This window comes from Leptinotarsa decemlineata, unplaced genomic scaffold (genome assembly GCF_025532065.1).
Source record: "Leptinotarsa decemlineata unplaced genomic scaffold, Ldec_3_MD MMD2_tig00026354_RagTag_RagTag, whole genome shotgun sequence".
NCBI lineage: Eukaryota > Metazoa > Arthropoda > Insecta > Coleoptera > Chrysomelidae > Leptinotarsa > Leptinotarsa decemlineata.
In genome coordinates this window covers 22,975,869-22,996,435 of record NW_027412702.1, presented here as the reverse complement: position 1 = coordinate 22,996,435, position 20,567 = coordinate 22,975,869, and the positions used below count along the sequence as shown (strand labels likewise).

At 33.5% G+C, this 20,567-nt stretch overlaps 2 protein-coding genes and 2 long non-coding RNA genes across 4 annotated transcripts; 3 read left to right on the top strand and 1 right to left on the bottom strand.

Moving 5' to 3' along the window:
• The first annotated feature begins 1,967 nt into the window (after positions 1-1,967).
• RpS8 (Ribosomal protein S8) lies at positions 1,968-6,595 on the top strand. Its single transcript, XM_023166653.2, has 4 exons — positions 1,968-2,116; positions 2,451-2,833; positions 5,294-5,423; positions 6,449-6,595. Exons 1-4 carry the CDS (start codon positions 2,113-2,115, stop codon positions 6,556-6,558), a joined length of 627 nt encoding a protein of 208 aa, XP_023022421.1. The 5' UTR covers positions 1,968-2,112; the 3' UTR covers positions 6,559-6,595.
• Positions 6,596-9,076: 2,481 nt separating this feature from the next.
• LOC111510713 (ammonium transporter 2) lies at positions 9,077-14,586 on the top strand. The gene is made up of 5 exons (XM_023166652.2): positions 9,077-9,306; positions 9,632-9,847; positions 10,070-10,315; positions 11,866-12,081; positions 13,620-14,586. The coding sequence occupies exons 1-5, from the start codon at positions 9,141-9,143 to the stop codon at positions 14,453-14,455; spliced, it is 1,680 nt and encodes a 559-aa protein (XP_023022420.1). The 5' UTR covers positions 9,077-9,140; the 3' UTR covers positions 14,456-14,586.
• Positions 9,861-15,613, bottom strand: LOC141486412 (uncharacterized). Its single transcript, XR_012467822.1, has 2 exons — positions 15,377-15,613; positions 9,861-10,199 (listed from the first exon to the last, which is right to left on the bottom strand). It is a non-coding gene; the product is annotated as an uncharacterized lncRNA (long non-coding RNA).
• Positions 15,614-15,983: 370 nt separating this feature from the next.
• LOC111510715 (uncharacterized) lies at positions 15,984-18,953 on the top strand. Its single transcript, XR_012467821.1, has 2 exons — positions 15,984-16,181; positions 16,236-18,953. It is a non-coding gene; the product is annotated as an uncharacterized lncRNA (long non-coding RNA).
• The last annotated feature ends 1,614 nt before the right edge of the window (positions 18,954-20,567 follow it).

The window sequence follows — 20,567 nt, the reverse complement described above, 5'->3', positions numbered from 1 at the left end:
ATGGAGCTACCGATGAAGTTTCATGGTAAGATCATTGCTCTCAACTTGATGAATGGATTTGATGGTACTAACAGTGGTATTTCAATATCTCAGAATCCATACCTTCTGCAGACATTTTTGATAGATTGCCACAACTAATAGAAATTTAAAATTCATGAACTCGTGTTCTAAGTTCTAAGAACTGCTGAATAATTTTTAAAGGTTACTTTTAAATACTTGCCTGATCGTATTCATTCGAAATATGTTTTTTTATCGTACAGAGAATACAAAACAACTTCTGAGTTGTGATTTTTATTATTGAAATGAAATGACACCTGATTATAAATAACAAATCAAGTAAGTTATAGTTCTGTGTTTACCGTCCAGCTTTGTTCACATAATATATAACCTTGAAACTTTTGTTGATCTACTTTGTAGACAGCTTCCTTTCTGACGCTCTTAGTTTTGAAGCACTATGAGTTCGTAACCCTTTTAACATTGATTTCGGTTTGTCCATTTTCAAGCACAGAACATAGATGTGCTTTGCAAATTGACCCTATTAAGTGATGCGACCTTATAGTTGCCAACTGCGGTAAAATAATGACATTTGACAATTTTACATTTGCTAATAAATAAATAACCTATCTTTCTGAGTTCCTTCTGCATTTTCATTTTTGGTAAATGAGAAACTGATTTCCAGAATATGGCCGAAAAGAGATTTCCAGTCGTTCTATATGAAATTGGGGCTCCAAAATGAAAAATCAGCTATGAAGAAATTTAAGATGGTCTATCCTTAAAATGAAAATGCAGAAGGAACTCAGAAAGATAGGCTATTCATTCATTAGCAAATGTCATTATTTTACCGCAGTTGGCAACCATGGGGTCGCATCACTTAATAAGGTCAATAAAGACAAATTATTATTATATGAGTTTGTATATTCTGTGGTACTTCAGTAGAGATTAAAATATTGATATTCAACATTTTCATAAATATAGGTATTTTCTGGTGTTTAATCCTATTCGAGTATGTATTCAAAAACGATTCGTAGTCATTAATAATAAGATTCGCCACAATGGAATGATTCAATTTGTGTCAATCTCAAATTCAATAATAAAAACAAACTCTTTCATTTTCTTTAAAAATGTTCCTCAATTTGGGTTATTACAGCAAATGCAAGTTTGAACAAAATAAAGTTGAGTTTTATTCATGACTTTTTCAAATTCACTTCGAGAAGTATTCAAATTGATGTTTAAAATGTTGAGTTTTAATTTTCAAAGGGATTTATTTCTAATTCACATATTGGCAACAGCGCCTACATCAACTTGAAATAATTTATACGTACCTAGATATTCTACTTTAAAAAAAGGAAAATTATCTTTATATATCAACAATTAAAGCAAAATATAAATTATAGTTCAATACCACCTCCACAAGCCACATAAACAACAGTTGTTTTGTTATTTATTTATATAGAGGAAGATAGGTTAGGTGCATAAAATGTCATATGTCTCAGAATGTCTCGGAACTCGGAACATAAGTTAACAGAACAGCACGCCTCTGAAATATGTCATCTTTGTTTGTCTTATACAGGTAACAGAGTCATTGTCCTTTATTAGCTATAACCGATGTTGCCAAATGATGAAATAGAAAGGAATCCCTTTAAATGTTGAATGCATTATTTCATTCTTCTTTTTTAAGTATTTAAATAATTTTTTAAAGAAAAAGGTTGAAATGATAAGTTTAAAATGCGTTGTTTTAGAGCTCTTCCATGAAAACTACTTGATTTTCGTCAGGAGAATCGGATTTGTGCATACAGATTTGTTTTGTACATCCTCACAACGTATTTGATAAAATGTTTTCAGCCCTCTATAAACTATAACGATCGAAAAAAAAGCAGAAACTAACAACTGACGTAACGTAAAAATTCCGTTTCAAAAGCAACCTCACGCTAGTATCATCATGAATACATTTCAAATCATAATTTATATGACGTCATTGTTTTCACACCAGAATGAATGTATCCTTACGCCTTATGTTGGCTACCATGAATGTCGGTAAAGTAGTTTGAGCGGATGCACAGTTTGTTTTGACGTTGGTAACTTCCTTCTAGTCTTTTAGTTGTTTCATCCAGAATGGGTAAGTACTCATGAGGTTAAATAAGTTAAATCTTGGATCATCACTAAAAGTAAGAAAGTTTTTTAGATAAATTGTGATCAAAGATTAATCATTTTAAGTAGTGAGCAAACAAGTATTTTTTATTTTTATATTTTTCCAAAGAATTTTTTGACTTACAGGCATAACCTGAAATTTTTAGAATCCAAACATGATGATAACTTTGTTAATATAAAGTGTCTGATGTGGTGTGCTGATGACCCAAACATCCCACAGCGATCTGATTATATGTTTTATCGATATATCTTGAACCTTCCTTTTTTTACAATCGTGTTGACTTTCTTTTAACATATTTTAGGTATCAGCCGAGATCACTGGCATAAACGAAGATCAACCGGAGGCAAAAGGAAGCCTCTGCGTAAGAAGAGGAAGTTTGAATTAGGTCGCCCCGCAGCTAGTACTAAACTAGGACCTCGCAGGATCCACTATGTTCGTACCAGAGGTGGTAATTTGAAATATAGGGCTCTAAGGCTCGACACTGGAAATTTTGCCTGGGGTAGTGAAGGAACTGCGAGAAAAACCCGTATTATTGATGTTGTCTACAATGCTAGCAACAATGAGTTGGTGCGTACCAAAACATTAGTGAAGAATGCAATAGTTGTTGTAGATGCAACTCCATTCAGAATGTGGTATGAGAATCATTACATCCTGCCTTTGGGTCGCAAGAAGGGAGCCAAACTGGTGAGTACCTCATTTTGTATGACTAATGTTTTTTGTTCTTGCTATTGACTCTTCAGTGTGTAATTAAATTGTGGCAGTGTTGTTTCAGTCCACTAACGGTAATATCAGTTGATACAGATAACTATTGGAACTTGGGTGAATTTTTGTTTTGAGGGCACCCGGCAATTTTGAAAAAAATTTTGATTGTACTTACATATTTTGATGCCTAGATTACGAATCCAAAAGAAAAAAGCGGCGCTCTCCCTTATTTACAAAGTTACGGCCCTTCAAAGTTCAGAAAAGGGCTACTTTTCAGCCTTCTTTTTCTCAAAATAAACTATTTAAACACCAACATTAATTCACTAGGTCACCTTTACACCTTATTCCTCCTTCTTTGACACTTTTCACTTCAATAATCAACATTTTTCTTGTAAAAAACTTATTTTAAAAACGATAGCTTCTCCTGGTGACATTCTTCTATTTCTAGCTTAGTTACTAGTGACATTTCAGAAATAAGCGGTTGGTATTTGCCGCCGCCTACAATTGCAAATTCTTAATACACCACCAAAAATTAATTTACTATCAAAAGAATGAAGGTAAAAAACATTTGAATTACTTTAAGAATATTGACTGCATCAGTCGTACTAACCATGCCGTTAACTTTAAAAACATCAAATACAGAGATATGTAACCGAAAAGCAACTCAGTACATTTTTTTAATACTTTTATTGGAAAGATGTTGATTATTGATGTGAAAAGTACCAAAGAAGGAGAAATAAGGTGTAAAGGTGACCTAATGAATGAATGCTGTGATTTTAAATAGTTTATTTTGTGAAATAGAAGGCTGAAAAGTCGCCCTTTTCATCACTTTGAAGGGCCGTAACTTTGTAAATAAGGGGGAGCGCCGCTTTTTTCTTTTGGATTGGTAATCTAATAATCAAAATCGCCGGGTGCCCTCAAAACGAAAATTTACCCTTAGTTGAAGTGTTCGCAGACGAAAAAGAGTGTCTGCATTAACTAAATGAATATTTAAATACATTTCAAAAACTGATGTGATCAAAGCACACTTGTGATTTTCATAAGTAAAATGTATGTTAGTTTACATTTGCATTAGAAAACCAGCTCAATGAGAATTGCAATATATACTCTTAGGTTTTAAAATGTATATATAACATCCATCTGCATGCTCATATATTTTACAACTCTTAGAAAGTTTATCGCTTAGGTAAATCTGTCTGACATGTTGAGGCTAGCCAGATGGTAAAACATAGTCCTGCAAACCGTTTTCATATATTGTTCTGGTTAATTGTGCTTCCCTTAATGAAAATGATTTATTTTACCTATTCATTAGTTTCTCAGTCTATAATACCAATACCATTGTTAAAAATTCACAATTGAACATCTCAAAACATAAAAATAAACATAACCTATGCTCAATATTTCCTATTAACATTCAGTTTTTCAAATCAGCTGTTTATCTTTTGAGGATCCCCATATCTGTAGAAATTCTTCACAAAAAGGGCTCTCTCATTTAGGAACGTATGGTACTACAGATAGAATATCAAGAGATGACTAGTGAAGGAGTATAATCAGTTATATTTATTGTCTTTATCGAGTACAGCTGCCAGAGTGAGACATAGCCAGTGAAAAGCCCCTCCCTCAAGATGTGCAGTAGATGTGTAGAAGTCTGTCATCAGTCTCTTAGATTATTAATCCGTACTACGTAAAATTACAAACAAAAGTTTCTATTTCTTTTTTCTTAATACGTTTTTTATCATACACCGACCCCAACTTTATGTACCTAGATACGATTTCTCGTATCCGGCCATGACTCGGTCTGGTAGCTGTAGAGTTAAGTATTTTATGTCTTGAGGAAAGGATCTGGGTGTTGCGGTTTTGTAAATTTTCAACAGGAAATCTCACATTAAAGTGTGTTTTTGAATACGGTACTCCTGTAGTCGATGGATCAGATCCTGATATTTTCTGTTATAGTTCTTGTTCAGTGACGAGTTGTGATTTATGTTCCATTGAGTCTAACAATTTCAAAATTTGGTAGAACTGGCAGTGTAAGTGTGATACGAGGGCACCAATAGTTTTACAGTGGAAAGTTATATTTGTCAGCATAGGAATACAATTATTAAGATTATTGGGCAGTATGAATCAGTGAATGGTATGACCAAAATGAGTTAACTAGAACATAGTAAACTATTCAGGTCATAACCTACATTTCACATTCATTTGTAAGGGAGCAGCTGTTTATCATTTGATGTCACCGCTCGTCTAATACACTATTCCCATAATCATTAGTAGAAATTTTTTCATACACTTCCATATAATAGTATAAAGTTTATAATGATGTTTTTCATGCGTGTCATCTGAATCTTATGATTAAGAACCTTCAGGGCTATTACTGAATATACCTGCAGATTATTGTGCTTATTATTGCAGTTTTCATGTTCCTAACCGAGTATATGTTTTCAGACTGCCGAAGAAGAGGCTCTTTTAGCGAAGAAACGTAGTAAGAAAGTACAAAAGAAGTACGAAACTCGTCAGAAGACTTCTAAAGTAGAACCTGCTATCGAAGAGCAATTCACAACTGGAAGGTTGTTGGGTAAGGGTTTTTCCTATTAAGTTTGAAGTTTTTATCACTATTGCTTTTTGTTTGAATGAAGTAATTAGGCCTTCATTCAATTTTCATTTTGATTAGTTTTCTTACAACAAATCAGTTATATTTTTGAAGTTTGAAATTTGTTACTAATTAGTAATAAAAGGGTCTGAAAGTATATATTTTAACATATAGATTGGTCTTTAGAAAATGGCACTGGGTTTTTTTTTTTAGTATTCCGTTTTATTATCAAAACAATTTGATTCAAATTGTAGATGAAAATTTTCATTTCTTTTTGATATTCAAATCACATGGTTACGTTAACACTAACTTGCTTTACAATTATGCTGAGGCCAATTAAGTATGATTAAAAATCACAGTAGCATGTTTTCAAACCAAGCACATTTAATTTAATCAAAAGAAAATCATCTGTTGCATTGTCAAAAAGTCGTTTTGACAATCTCAAAAAACACTAATAAATTCGTTCCTTTCAAGTTTTCCATAAATATTATTGAGAAGAAGTAGCTAGCTGTTTGATGGAATTAATTTTTCCTAAATTCCTAGTGGCAGGTTGACAGCAAAGCAGAGACATTTTTCTATATTTCTTCTAGGCTTCACTGGAAAAAACATTTATTTTTTATTACCAGCATCGAATTCTAAGTCTACATTGTAAACGGAAGAACTCCCTGCAAACACCAATAATGTTGTATCAGATTGACTTTGTTTGGTTTTAATTGGCCATCATCCTCATATAAGTAGAAAATATTTTGCTAGTATTGATGAATGAAAAATATTACTACTCACAACTTTAATAGAGGGTTACCTCAGTTTTATGATGTCTTTATAAGCGAAATAAATTATTCTATGATGTTAAAACTTAGCGAGTTCACATTTCAAAGCCTGTTTTCGTTTTGAATATGGCTTGTGGACAATGATTAGCTAGTCATAGTTACTCTGAGATTACTATCAATCAAACTAAATAACTTTCATTGATTTCTTTTTTTTATTGATGTTATTTTATTAATTTGCAGCTTGCTTGGCGTCTCGACCAGGACAGTGTGGAAGGGCAGATGGCTACATTTTAGAAGGAAAAGAATTAGAGTTCTACATCAGGAAAATTAAATCTAAGAAAGCAAAGTAAATTGTTATGAGGTGACAATAAAAAGTTGACGTCTATATTTTGTTGTTTTTATTTAACAATCTTGAAACTAGATATTTTTGAACAGCTAAAAAATCAGATACTTAGGTGAAATTTAAAAGTATGTAACACTGGAGCTTCTAGTATGAGGTGTAGATATTTTAATTGTTAGTACTTCCCTTACACAAATTGAGTCTTGTTATATACTCTAATAAAAATAGAACACAATCCAATGTTGTGTTTGAAAAAAATCTGTTTTTCCGTTAATCCAATGTTCTGTAGTACTAAATTGGATTAATATGGTTCTAACACAAGTTGCCTTTGTTAGCTTCTAAATGAACTTAAAATACAATTCCATCAGTATAATGATGCTTCATCCCAAAATGAGCATAAGTTCCAACTCGTACTGTGAAGGTTTTGAACAGTAGCCGGTTACGTTGACATGAGTGGTTTGCTCCACTCAATCGGCCACTGTGTGAACCGGTGGTTCAAGAAGCAATTCCGGATGATGGATTTTCACTTCCTATCGTCCTACCTGTACTAGGAATCACAGCTAGAAGGTGAGACCTCGTTAGTCCTTAGGTTTTGAAAGTTGTCTTTCATAGGGGAGCGACATCTGCTTAATGGAACAACAGATTACGCAGAAAAACTGATGAACCATATAAACAAGTCAAAATTTTCCACATATACTTTAATTACCAGAACACTGGTTGAAGGAAGGTGAACCAAAAAATATGTCAGTATACCCTGTCTGTTCAAAACATGAGGTGAATTTTAATTTTTACCAAATATTTATTCAATTTCTATGTTCTCCACGTCAAAGTAGTCCCCTCAGATATACACTTGTGCCAGCGTTTTTCCAATCTTCGAAGCAGTACTAAAAATGCAGTTTTTGGTTTGTCTTCGAGCTCTCAGAGATTCGGTTTTTATCTCCTCAATCGTCGCAAAACGCTGTCCTTTCCTGTGTCCCTTCAATCTTGGAAACAGGAAAAAGTCGCAGTAGGGGGACAAATCTTATGAATGAAGTAGCTGAGGCATGATTACAGTGTTCTTGCGGTAAAAAAATCGAGAACAAGTGAGCAGGTGCATAATATACCGGACGTTTTCTTCGTATTGCTTCTCGCAAGCGGCGCATAAATTCAATATGATACTCCTTATTGACAAAACCTCCTTATGTACTAAGCCACGGTAATCGAAGAAAACAGTGAGGAAAACCTTGACATTTGGTTGAACTTACCGTGCTTTTTTTGGTCTTGGCTCTCCTGGGCTCTTCCATTGGGACGTCACCAGTTAATCTTTCAAGCAAATCTGGATTGCCGTTGAAGTCATTCAACAATTCTGGGCAAATCTCATGCCACGGTTTTTTTGGTCATAATTCAACAATTTTGGAATAAACTTCGCTGCCACACGCTCCATGCCCAAAATTTCCGAAAAAATTCATGGCCTGAGCCAACCACACCTATTAAAGAAAAACAAACCATAGAAACCGAATCATAAAACATAAATGTCATTCCATATGCTGATGACCCTGATGATGATTATTTGGAAGAAGGTGTAGATATAGATAATCGTTGGTATTGTTTCGTACGCCAAAGAGAACAAATGTCAAGCATAAGGTCACTCATTAAATTCAATCGACCACTGTGTGAGTCGGTGGTCCAAGCCGTAGGCTGAACGATCGATTTTCACTCGTTATCGTTCAGGCTGAACGATCGATTTTCACTCGTTATCGTTCAAGTTGTGTTAGGAATCACACGTTAAAAGGTAAGACCTCGTTAGTCCTTAGCTCGCACAAGGTTTCGACTTCTGAGGGTTGTCGTTCGTAGGGGTACGACAGCTGGTTAACGAAAAAACATTTTAAACATAAACATATTTTCAAACTGTATTTCATGTCAGAGATATGCTCACCAGATATGTGTTGAATTGACCGATCAAGATGATAAATGTTAATTCATGATTGAAAATTGATGATGATTGAAACTAATGAAACTGACTGTGATTCAATATGTGCCATTAGAATATTATTGACCCCTTCGGTTTAGATAGAAACGTTTTCTAATATGTCATCTGTTTTTTGTTGATGATTTTTATTTAGAAAGTTCCCTGAAAACTGTTTCCATAGTACTTGAATTAAATGATAATTGATAATAAATAAGCATCGTTAACGTTTGATTATTATAACTATTTTCACTATTTATGTTATACAAATAGATATGGTTAGATCTTCCTATCAATTTGGTCTACTCTTGCGTTGGGGAGATTTGTTTTCAAATCAAGGTAAATATAACTGAAATTATTTGATTAGCGAAAACGTTTATTGTTCAAAATGGTACCTGCATACTTATGCTTTGTATACATTTTTGAGCTATTAAAATACAGACTTCATTAACAATGTTATGCGACCTAAAAAGTACTTAAGGGGGTTCAACTCTCCCAGACTTTCCCTACGAAACTTCAAAGTTACCGCTCTTTCAACATGGCAACGCGGTTATCACATGATGAAAAGGCTTATGAACGTTCACGAGATATGCAAGCTCACATCTCTTCGTCGTAGTGAGTTTCTAATAAAAAAACTTGTCAAATAAATGTCAAAGTCACACATGAATTCCAGCCATGAAATTATTTCTCCTGATTACAACAATGCTCACGAATATAATTACTATGATATTTTTAACGTACAATTTAGCAGAGCCGCTGATCCTCAATTTTTTGATAATGGGTTTACAACTACTTTTCTTAGGATTATTTTTGGTGAGTATAATTCATTCATACCCATCGTATGATCAAAAATACATATTTGGAGGTGTTTCATTGAACCTCGAATCGTAAATAACTAGTAGGAATAATTATTGAGACAAAATTGTTGACTCTACAATAGTTATTTTTAATTTTATTTCATATTATTTTTTGGAACGTTCGAAAATGATGTAGATGCATTGTGAAATTGCTGGAAATAATTTAACGTTGCCTTTGACAGGAATTATATTTGCTGCTCATCTACATTCGTTTCAAATGCGTTAATTTCAAAATGTAAATAACAAAAAAATTCAGTAAAGAATTCATCGAAATTTTTCAGTACTTATATCGCGAATAGGATTTATACTTATACAACTAGGAAGTATACCAGTGGAAAATGTCTACAGAATAATATTCTACAACTTCTTTGAAATAGCCAATGTTATTCTGTCATATATTCTGATTGGATTTGTTTTTTCATTCGGAAGACTGAGCCTTAAGGGATGGATAGGTTATTCAAGCAGTTTTTCGAATAGTTTGGATGAGGCCGGTGTTGGTGAGTACTTCAATGAAACTTGATGTATTTTTATATTTTCAGTGAGCAATCGAAAAAATCTATTTTTCTGTGGTCATTACATATTATATTAATGTAATAATAATTCAAAGTTTCATAGCAGAAACCTGTAATTTTACATGCAATTTACACTGGACAAAAACTTTTTGTAATCGTTGGTTTCAAAATGGATTTTTCCATCAGTCATTCAAAACTATTTTCCAGGTATTTCAGCTTGCTTGATTGGAACCGCGCAAATATCAAGTTTTCTGGTAGGACGAATCCACCTGATGGCTTCTATCATAACAACTTTTTTATATTGTGCTTTCTACGAACCTTTACTTCTGCACTGGATCTGGAACGAAAACGGATGGATGAATAAGTGGGTCCTGTTGGGAAAAAGGGTTTCGTTGAAAGATCACGCTGGCGATTTGGTTGTTCATTTGTCTAGCAGTATAATTGGATTGATAGGTACGAAATGTGACTATTATATTAGAAACTTGGTAAAATCGAATTGTCATGTTCAACTAGGGATTATTTTTCAAATGACAACCATTATTCAATAAACACTTTCCGTACTGGTCTATTGCACCAAGGGAAGCAAAGACCATACAAAAAGAAAAGAAGAAGAACTTTCCGAAATACGGTCACAGATACGGTTTTTTGATGAATCTAACAATACTAATTCATTTTTGAATGAGTCAACAAATTTAACAAAATTAAGTAATAATTTCTGCGATGCACTTAAATTATATTAAAGAATAATATCCCTATTTAACGAACATTTCACTGGAATAAATTTTTAAATAGCATTCTTCCTTGTTCAAAACACATTCCACAGTCCGATGAATTGTTCTCTCAACCCATTTCGTAACATTCCAGGCGATGTACTTTTGAATACCCTTAGAATCCTCACTTCTGAGATTTTTTGAGTGGATGTGGGGATACTGTATAATGCTAGAAATTACACGTAAAACGGTAAGACCTCGTTAATTCTTAGCTCGCACGAGTTTTGGTTTCTGAGAGTTGTCGTGAGGAAGGGAGATTTCTGGCTAATGGAAAACGTATCGACCGTTTTTTAACAGTAGACCCTTTCTTTAACAAATCCCCCAACCCGACTTGCGCTTCGCTATTGTTCTATAGATGTCGCGTTGCTTCGATAGATCTCTAGCGACTTTCCTCTCGGCTTCGAGACACTTCGATTACCATATATAAATACTACCCACACGCGTACTAAAGAAGTCTAGTTGACAGGGCGGTACGAAGTGATCTGATGAGGCGGTGGACATTTGAATATTGGCTTGAAGTTTCAGTTAAAGTCTTTGGTTGTATTGTCAGTGTAGTAGTGGAATAAATTTAAGTTCAATTGTACAGTGTAGTCAATTATATTGGTAAACCCACGGGAAAAACGTAACAGTATATTTTTATTTTAAATGCTTTCGCACATAAATTAGTACCATTAGATTCCACAAAAAATAATTTTGTAATGTTTTCACAGAATAATCAATAAAATGCTGACGAATTTAATGAAATCAACCCAAAATCGTAGCATGAGCCTGGGTTTTTACTATTACTACGTTTTTCCCCGTGGGTTGACCAATAATTGACTACGACTATATTAAATAATCAAACTTAGCTTCATTTTACTTTAAATACAACAAACACTTCAACTATTATTTGAATTTCTATCGCCTTACTGGATCACTTCGCGTACCGCACTGTAACTTCTACTTGACTGTGTCGATATGCTCGCGGCTAGTGTTTATATATCGTTATCGAATGCAGTAGAAATTTCGCCAAAGTTCCATCGAAATCGGTAGCATTATTCTCGCTGCTTCTAGAGCGACAAGAAACATCGTACATTCGCGCGCTCTTAGCTACGTCACGATTGGTTTTTGGCTACCAGTAGCGGCCGACGTTATTTTCTTTATGGCATGATTTACGACACTATTTACTATTGTTTTCGATTTTTCCATACTTATCTTGGACACAGTGTATAGTGACTCCCTCTCTTTTTGCAGGAGCTTTGTTTCTGGGCAGGAGATTAATTAAACTGAAAGATATCGATGAACATTCTTTGGGACGAGAACATTCCGGAAACACGATCGTCGGCTATGTTTTCATTATTTTTGGTTACATTGCATTTAGTTTACCCACCCCATCGTACTTGTCATTGAGAGTACCTTTCAACTACACCGGAATGATCGTTATAAACAATATTGTTGCTCTAGCTGTGGGTAAGTCTTCATTTTTTTTTCTATGCTAGTGTGTTATCTAAGCTATAATATTAGATTTTGATATGGTGATATGACACACAAAAGAAGTTCAAAGTGTCCAAAGAAAAATTTTGAAATGTTTATACTTCAATACCTTCGAACGTTTACTCCAGAGTACTTACTCTTTTATGAATAATTAAGTATACGAGGTCTGTTGAAAAAATATGGTGACTGTTCAAATTTCGCGGGCTACATACTTTCGATTATTAATTTTTTATTTTGTTATTTTGGAAAGATATATGTGCGACGTAGTCGAGGATAGATGAGTATCGGAAAGATTCAATTGGAAGATAATAACGTTATTAAAATAATGGTATGATAATAATGATGACTGAAAAATCAGACTAAAGAAAAAATATGGCGGCGGGCATCGAGTGGAGTACACAGGGTGTGTGCAGCGTTGAATAAAAAAATAGGGGCGGGCATTGAGTGGAATATACGGGGTGTGTGCAGCGTTAAAGAAAAAAACATAGCGCTGCTAACGTAAAATTAAAAAACATTGCCTTAATGTGTGTACAAGGTGTGGAAAAATACATAATTTGAGAAAAAGCATGACAATTTAACCAATTCAAAATTGTCAGAGAGTAACCTGTTGTAGAGTTAACGTTAGAAAATGGGTGGCAATGAGGAAGCAGAGTATTCAGCAATGACATTTCAAAATACGTTGTTTTACATGCGTTTCGACCGTTTTCCGTGCGTTTATTCGTTTTTCGTTTTCGTGTTTGAATGCGTGTTATTTGTCAAATGTTAGGTGAAAAATGCGAGGGGGTCAAAGAAAACACGCGGAAAGAGGAGGGGTAAGAAGTGATTTCAAAAAGTTTTCGTGTATCGCTTTCGTAAAAGCGCAAAATTGTTTTCACTTCAACGAGACAGACCACCTATCTAAGCTCACTAGTCACGTGGTCACAGTGACCATCGGCGGCTGGAAATTTCATGGGAATTAAAATAAAAAAATTATCGGTTTGAGAACTGAACCAAGGAAAGTATACAGTGTGGATCATTCGAAGCGTAGCATCATTTGTCATTTATAGTGTTTTACTAACCAAGTTGGCATCATCAGGAGAGGACGAATAGACAGCCTGTCATTTGTAATTCATGATCTCTCGATGCGCGTTTGAAAAGCTCATCAAACATTTCACAAAAATATAATACGGTAAAGCGTTCATTTCTGTCACGAAAACTCGCATAAAAATTTCATGAAAATATAATGCGTTGAAACGATCATTTTGAACACTTCAACCGCATCGAAAAAAATGCATTTTTCAAACCGCATTTTTTCCAAAAACCCACATGAAGCACTATCTTCTTATCTAGAATGAGATCAGTCTACTCCATTTCCCGAAGACGCCAACTTGGTTATTGATTAAAAGCGAATCAAAAAGACTATTACAGTTCTGGTATTTGGTAGCGGTGCTTATTTTGGATGTATCAATGATTATAAATAACCACTGACATTTTTGAATGTTATTAAAATATAAAAATCGTCTATTCAATTACAGGAATCTTGATAATCAGCGTGCTGCACCTGCTCATCTTCAGAAAAATCTTCAGCTACTGGATAATACTCAGATGCATCCAGGGTGGTATTGCTGGAATAATCTCGGTGGCTGCAGGAGTGGATATATTTAGCCCCTTCGAATGTCTCGCAATAGCTGCGGTATCTTCGTTTTTCTTTTTCTTCTTCTCTATACTAATACATAATACTGCCCTGGAAGATTACTGCAACCTAACGGCTTCCCATTTAGTCTGTTCATTTTTGGGAATCTTGGCATGTCCCCTTTTAGCCCATAAGGAAAATTTTGGGGTTTCTGCAAGAAAATTCCACATTTTGTGGCAGTTCATTTGTGTAATAATTGTGATATCTATCACAATTACATTTGCATGGCTCCTATTCCTTTTCTTTTCACTCACTAAGATTTTGAGGAGCAAAAGAGAGGCGATGAACCATCAAAGAGCCGTTGTGGTACAAAAATATTTGCCGAAGAGGGGATTTATGGAAAGACTTTTCATGATCGACAGTCAAACCCAACATATCGCTCCCGGAGACAAAAATAGACAAAGTTTTTTGGAACATGATGTTCTGAAGAAAGAAGTCCAACCAAAAATAGAACAAAAAAAAGAAAACATAAGAAATTTTGAAAGAACGACGTTTCGGAATGTTGTTATTGATCCTATCAAGAATTTTCCTTTAGAACCAAAAATTGACAACTTTGGTAATCAGAATGAGGACATCAGTATCAAACAAAATCAGTATAATATAAAACGTTCATATAAAATTCCCTTAGGTACCTTGAAAGAAAATTTAATTCAAGATGTTTCCTCTCCTTCCAACTGAGTTGACTTTGTGTTTTGTTTCTTAATTTATGGAATATTTATGCATTCATGTTGAATTGAAATATTCTTTTGACCTCAAATATCGACGAGATACCTGGAAAAACTGAAATGACAATTAAACTTTGAAATGCTCTAAGTATTTTACTTCAACCCAAAAATTGTGACATTATTGTGTTTATATTGAATCACACAGAACACTAACGATTGTATGATGTTTTCTGTGTTTCAAACCTTCCACCATCTGAAAAATTAAATATATGAATATAGATCAACAGAGAATCTGCCCTCAAGTGTAATAAAGAAAAAAGTAAATAATAATAATAATAAACGTCTTTATTACTGTAACCACAAAAAAATCACAGTATTAAGTTCTAACTACATATAAAAAGTTATAGTGAAAGGCGAAATTCTATTTTCGCAGCTATGCAAGTAACTGCTAAAATGTTCTTCCACTATAGCAGTTACTTCAGCAGTAACTTATATTCATAAATTTCAACTATGAATGAAACAAATCGGAAACTGTGAGAGATTCAAAGTCGGTTGAATTAGAAAAAAAATTTCATTTCAACTGACCTTTTAAAATTTACATAATTCCGATTTGTTCCGGAGATACTCGGAAAGAACTGAAATTCGCCAATTTCGTTTCATTTCTTTTCTAACAATATTTATAAAGATATATTAAAAAACAAGTACCTACGTTCTTACTGCCACCGTATTTCACTTGACAAAACTGGAGGCATTTCGTTTTACATGGTTGGTTACCCTACTAAAGGCAACTATCCAAGGCCAGATACCAATTATCACATTTTCATTCTGACCCTGATGGAATACGTTACAGGTAATGAGTAATAAAATATGAATAAAGAAAATATCAGTCTTTCCTTCTTATTCTGAAGAGAGTAGAATACAAAATAAAACATACATTTATTTTCCATAATTCACCAGACATACTAGTTAATGATAGCTACCACCATACGAAAGATAATACATCTGGTCTGTTCAACAGAACACGCATACAAACAAAACAAATACGCACTAATACTACAATTCTCGAAGATCTGCTCAGTTATGTTCACATTAACCTCCTTTTTCTTGTTTCATGAATATCAAATAAAAAAAATTCCTTTCAGATAATGATTTCTGAATAAAAAAATCAAATTGAAAATGATCATGACCAGCAACGAAACGTATTTTAATCGAATTCTCGCTTGAGTTATATTATTTGAGAAAGAAATAGGCACCCAAGATTTTCTCCATGAGAAAATATATATCACAGGATTCAAGAACTTCAAAATACTTATTTGATCAATGTAGAAATACGAGTTTCTCTTTCAATTGGGTTTGGTAATCAAAAGTTTATCGACAGGCTATATAAGAAATACTATTTATTGATCATTCCTGATTTCTGAAAGTTTTATTTCCTATTTCCAGAATATCTAAAATTAGAAAATGAAAGCAAAAGTAAAGAAATTTAAGAACACATTTTGGAATGACTATTCGTATGAAAATGTCCTTGGGTTGGCAACACTGTTATAATAAGTGTGTATTGTATGTTTACTATTTACCTCGTCAAAATTGATGAATCAAAGTTAATTTTTACTTGTCAGTGGGAACTGCAAATTAATATTTATTTTTTTTAAAGCGTTTATGGCGATTCTTATTTAGTTGGAATAGTTCTATTTTTTGAAACTGTATGATCACAATTTCCTAAGGTAACTTTCATAAAGGTAAGATGTTGATAATGATCAAACTGTAACAACTTTTCAATTTTAATTTTTCAGAATACAAATGGATTATAGTGAAGACATCAATTCTGTTGATCTTACCGAAGATGAGGATAGTAGAGGCACCATAGAAAATTCTGAGGTCGATAACGTGGAACCATCTTTATCAGGGTGCTCTGAATTGTTTACTGGTGATAGTTTCTACCACAGGGTGTCTGCATATTCACCACCACCTCTAACACCCATCCCAAGACTCACCCCTGTAGGAAAACCACCAACTGATTACTTACCAACTGTTCCTAAGTTGACAAAAATTAGGAGACAAAGTAGTATATCCCAAAAATCGCCTCCAAAGAAAGGGGTAACTTTAATTTCATCTACTCTTGTTAAGCCTGCTATTAATGGTTCTAGTATCATTATTGATTCAGATGATGAGGACGTACCAATTGTTCAGAGTGAAACTGAGAATTTCAAGTGCCAGAATACTACAGCTGCAATGCCAGGTGAAAATAGATCTGCAGCATCTTCCAAACAGCCGGGAAAATTAGTTGTTATAAAAAAAAATAATAAACTGTATAAAATAGTCATACCTCATAATGTAATGCCAACTACAAACCAGTTAGGTGGTCCTGTATTGATAAACATACCGGAAGTTGGCCCTTTAGTTATCAGAATTGATCCTAAATCAAAAAATCTTGTTACGCCTAACTCTTCCCAGCTAGAACCATTTTCTTTGAATTTTGATGATATTATGAATAAGGTCTCATCAGATTCTGTCAGTCATCAAAAAAATTTCAGCAGACATCCACCTAACATTAGTCGTGTGAAACCCAAAGGTTCTTGTATATTACCTACGAACAAATGGACACTTCTCTCAGATCCTAAGTTCTGTTGGTCATACACAAGAATTAAGCAAAGAGATCAGGATTTTTTCTTGAATACAGATAAGTTAGGATTTTCTACAACAGAGCTTCGTAAATCAAGAAGATGCCGGAGGATTTTAGATTCAGTTGTTGCCAAAAAAGAAGCAGAAGTGAAAAGAATGATGGACTCTTTTGAAAAATTGAAAGAGAGAGTAGATGAAAGTCATCTTTTCAAACCTGTAAAGATCAGTGAAATAGTTGGCCACTCGTCAGATTATAGAAAAATTGCAGAAATGGGATCTGTTGGACCACACAACATTGAAAATGTTAGATTACCTCCAAATACTCTTATCACTCATTTAACTGAATATGATGATTTGTTGATGACTCGTAAAATTGTAATATTGAACAAAGGCCATACAGAATCCTCCGAGTCTAATGCAAGTCAGTTGAAAAAGATTGCTAGAATGGAGAGAAACTTCAGATATAGACAGAAGAAAAAAAAACTTCAGTTAACAAAAATGTTGAGTTGTGTTTCCTCAAAAGATTATAAAAACTTAATAAAGCCTTGTTATGTTAAAATGACAAGAGAGGACTATATTGATCAAATGATTAACCCACAAAATACAGATAATAGTAATAAATCAATGCGAAAAGGAAAAAAACTGTCACCTAGGAGGTCGAATTCAAATTATATTCAACATGTTATTGATATATTCATGTCAAAACTAATTGATACTGAAGACAAGTTCAAGCGTGAAATGGCTTTTATAAAACCAGTCTTAGTAGTCAATGAATTTAATTTCAATATTGTAAAATATATGATGGAGTTCAGCAAAAGCAACATCGTTGTTGCTGTGAATGAACTCAGAACATTTCCGCAAGTTTTCTTAGAGAACCAGGAATTCAGTAAGGCTGTTGAATGTGGCTATGTGAAATTGGTCGATTCTGAAATTTTATGTAGATATTTAGTTGGAAACTTGGGCCCACAAAGCCCCAGTAAAATGGACATGTAAAAATGTATAAAGTTATGTAAGATGTGGGAGCCAAAGAGTTATTGAAACTAGATGGACAGGTTACTGATTTTTGTATTGATTCATATTGAATTGGACTCGAAAACACCCAGATAAGGTGCATTCATTTATAATTGTTATAAATAGTCAAATAATTGTTTTTGATGTTGGTAAATTTGCATTTTTTTGCTGGTCATACTTTTTGCAAGAAGGCAGACAATTTTATTTTCTGAATAATCGATTATCCTAAATGAACATTTTACAATGAATTCAATATTTATTTTATCAAGAAACCACAAATTATTGATATTCACTTTTTAATAAGCATTCATTGCTTGTTTATTTAAGAAAAATTTGAAGTTCACATCGGAAACTCGTAACTATATACAATTTGTCATAAATGAATCCTGATATTTAACTATAACTTGTGATGAAGCTCATATTTTCATTATAAGTTTTTTTTTGAAGCTTCCTTTGTACATTAGTTATTGTGATTCAGTTTCAAATTCACACATCTTTTTTACCGTCAAAATAGGTGGAAAGGATGTTATTTCTTTTTCTGTAGAATATTTTGAAACCAGTTATGTTCATGAACATTAACCTGTTATTTATTTTTATGTTAGGATTTCTCGATTAACTATTATAATTTTTAGTTATTAGTTTAATTCTACTGATAGAAATAAGAACCACCCTTAATCTTGTGAATGAATTTATATACTGAATTGCTGTCTTAAGCTGTGTGGACTTCCTTTATCTTATTTAATCTTCAAACATTATTTATAGCTAATTCAAATGTAATAAAATCGTGCAGGCACAACTAATTCTAACAAGTGAGGTAAATTTGGCTTAATATAGCAATGAAGTAATTGTTGGCTGTCAAAATATACTGAAGAAAAATATATATTTTTCCTGATTTTAAGTTTCATTTATCATTTACAAAAATCAGGAACAAAACTAAGTTTAATAAACTTATTACAGCAATAAACCATATATGATACTATGGTGAATTCACAACTGAAATTATCTTTGCTGAAATTTGTTTTCAAGAGAACATCCCTAAGTAACAAAAGTGAGGATGGTGCCTTCTTTCCTGGATAAAAATGCCAAAATGTCATATTTTCGGTTTAGCGGAGTGAGGTTGGCTGAATTCTCACATCCGAATCATCAGACTAAAATCAACGATTCACATCATCTGTACGATTTTTTTTTCGGATACGAATTTTGCAAAGAATGTGTGTTTGTAGTTATGTGGACGGTAGCCCGGTGGGTTGACGTGGGTGGTTTGTTCCACTCACTCAATCGACCGCTGTGTGAACCGGTGGTTCGAACCGCAAGGCCGAAAGATCGATTTTTACTTCCTATTGTCCAACCTGTGCTAGAAAACATACGTTAAAAATAAGACCTCGTTAGTCCTTAGCTCGCACAAGTTTCGGCTTTTGAGAATTGTCGTTCGCAGGGAGGTGACAGCTGGATAACGGAAAAACATATATTTTTTTAAATAGTATCATGGATGGTATTGTTTCTGTGTTAACGAAGACTTAAGTTACATCATTTTCTAAAATTTGGACAATGATTACAGCTTGATCAAAAATGGCGAACAAATTTTGGCGGGAATGATGTTCTCTTGATGCCAATAAAACACAACTATAGTTGAGATTGTCTGGAGAATGTATCCACGGGTACATCAGTTACTGAAAATAGTGTACTTTTTTATGCTGATACAAATTAAGTATGATTTTGAATTATGGAAATGCGATCTGAAGATGAAGCAGCGCATCAAAGTCAATGGAAGAGAGAGGAAGAGTGCGAAATTCCTAACTAAGGCGCAACCATGCTAATCGGAACTTCGCAAAACTTTTGCTAATGTTTGTTGCAATTGCCACAAAGAAGTTGAAATATTCGAATTGATGAATCATAAAATCACAGAATATATGTAATGTCATCTATTATTCATTAATTCCTAATTGAAACCTAGTAGCCATTCAAATATTATGTAACATAATACTAGAAAAAAAACTTCAAACTTGTACCTACTTCCTGATTGACAACAATAATAAAAAGAATACCTAGAAGCACATGATACTTCGTTTTGACAAATGAGAGGTTCTCTCTGAAAAATTCAACTGAGAGAAGTAATGATCCAGCTCTAAAAATTCGATATTTTCGATTTTGTATTAAAATGAAATAAAAGTTTTATGGTTCAATTCAAATCAAAATATTTTGAAAATGAAATATAATATGTGATTTTATTGTAACAAATAGGCTGGCAACATTGCCAGTTACCGAGAGTACTGGAATCACAGAAGAGTATACATTCAGAATCTTTGTTTCTGAGCTCGGGATAATTAAAAATTGAAGTGTTTTTTGCGCAGACAGACCGTCATCTGCTGAGGGCAATTTTCTCATTAGTTGAAGCAGGAAAATGATAATTCACTGTTCTGTATCATATATTAGGTGCTGCCTGGAGGTCTGATATTTTCACTCAAACTTTTTGATTTTTTGAACCCGACCTG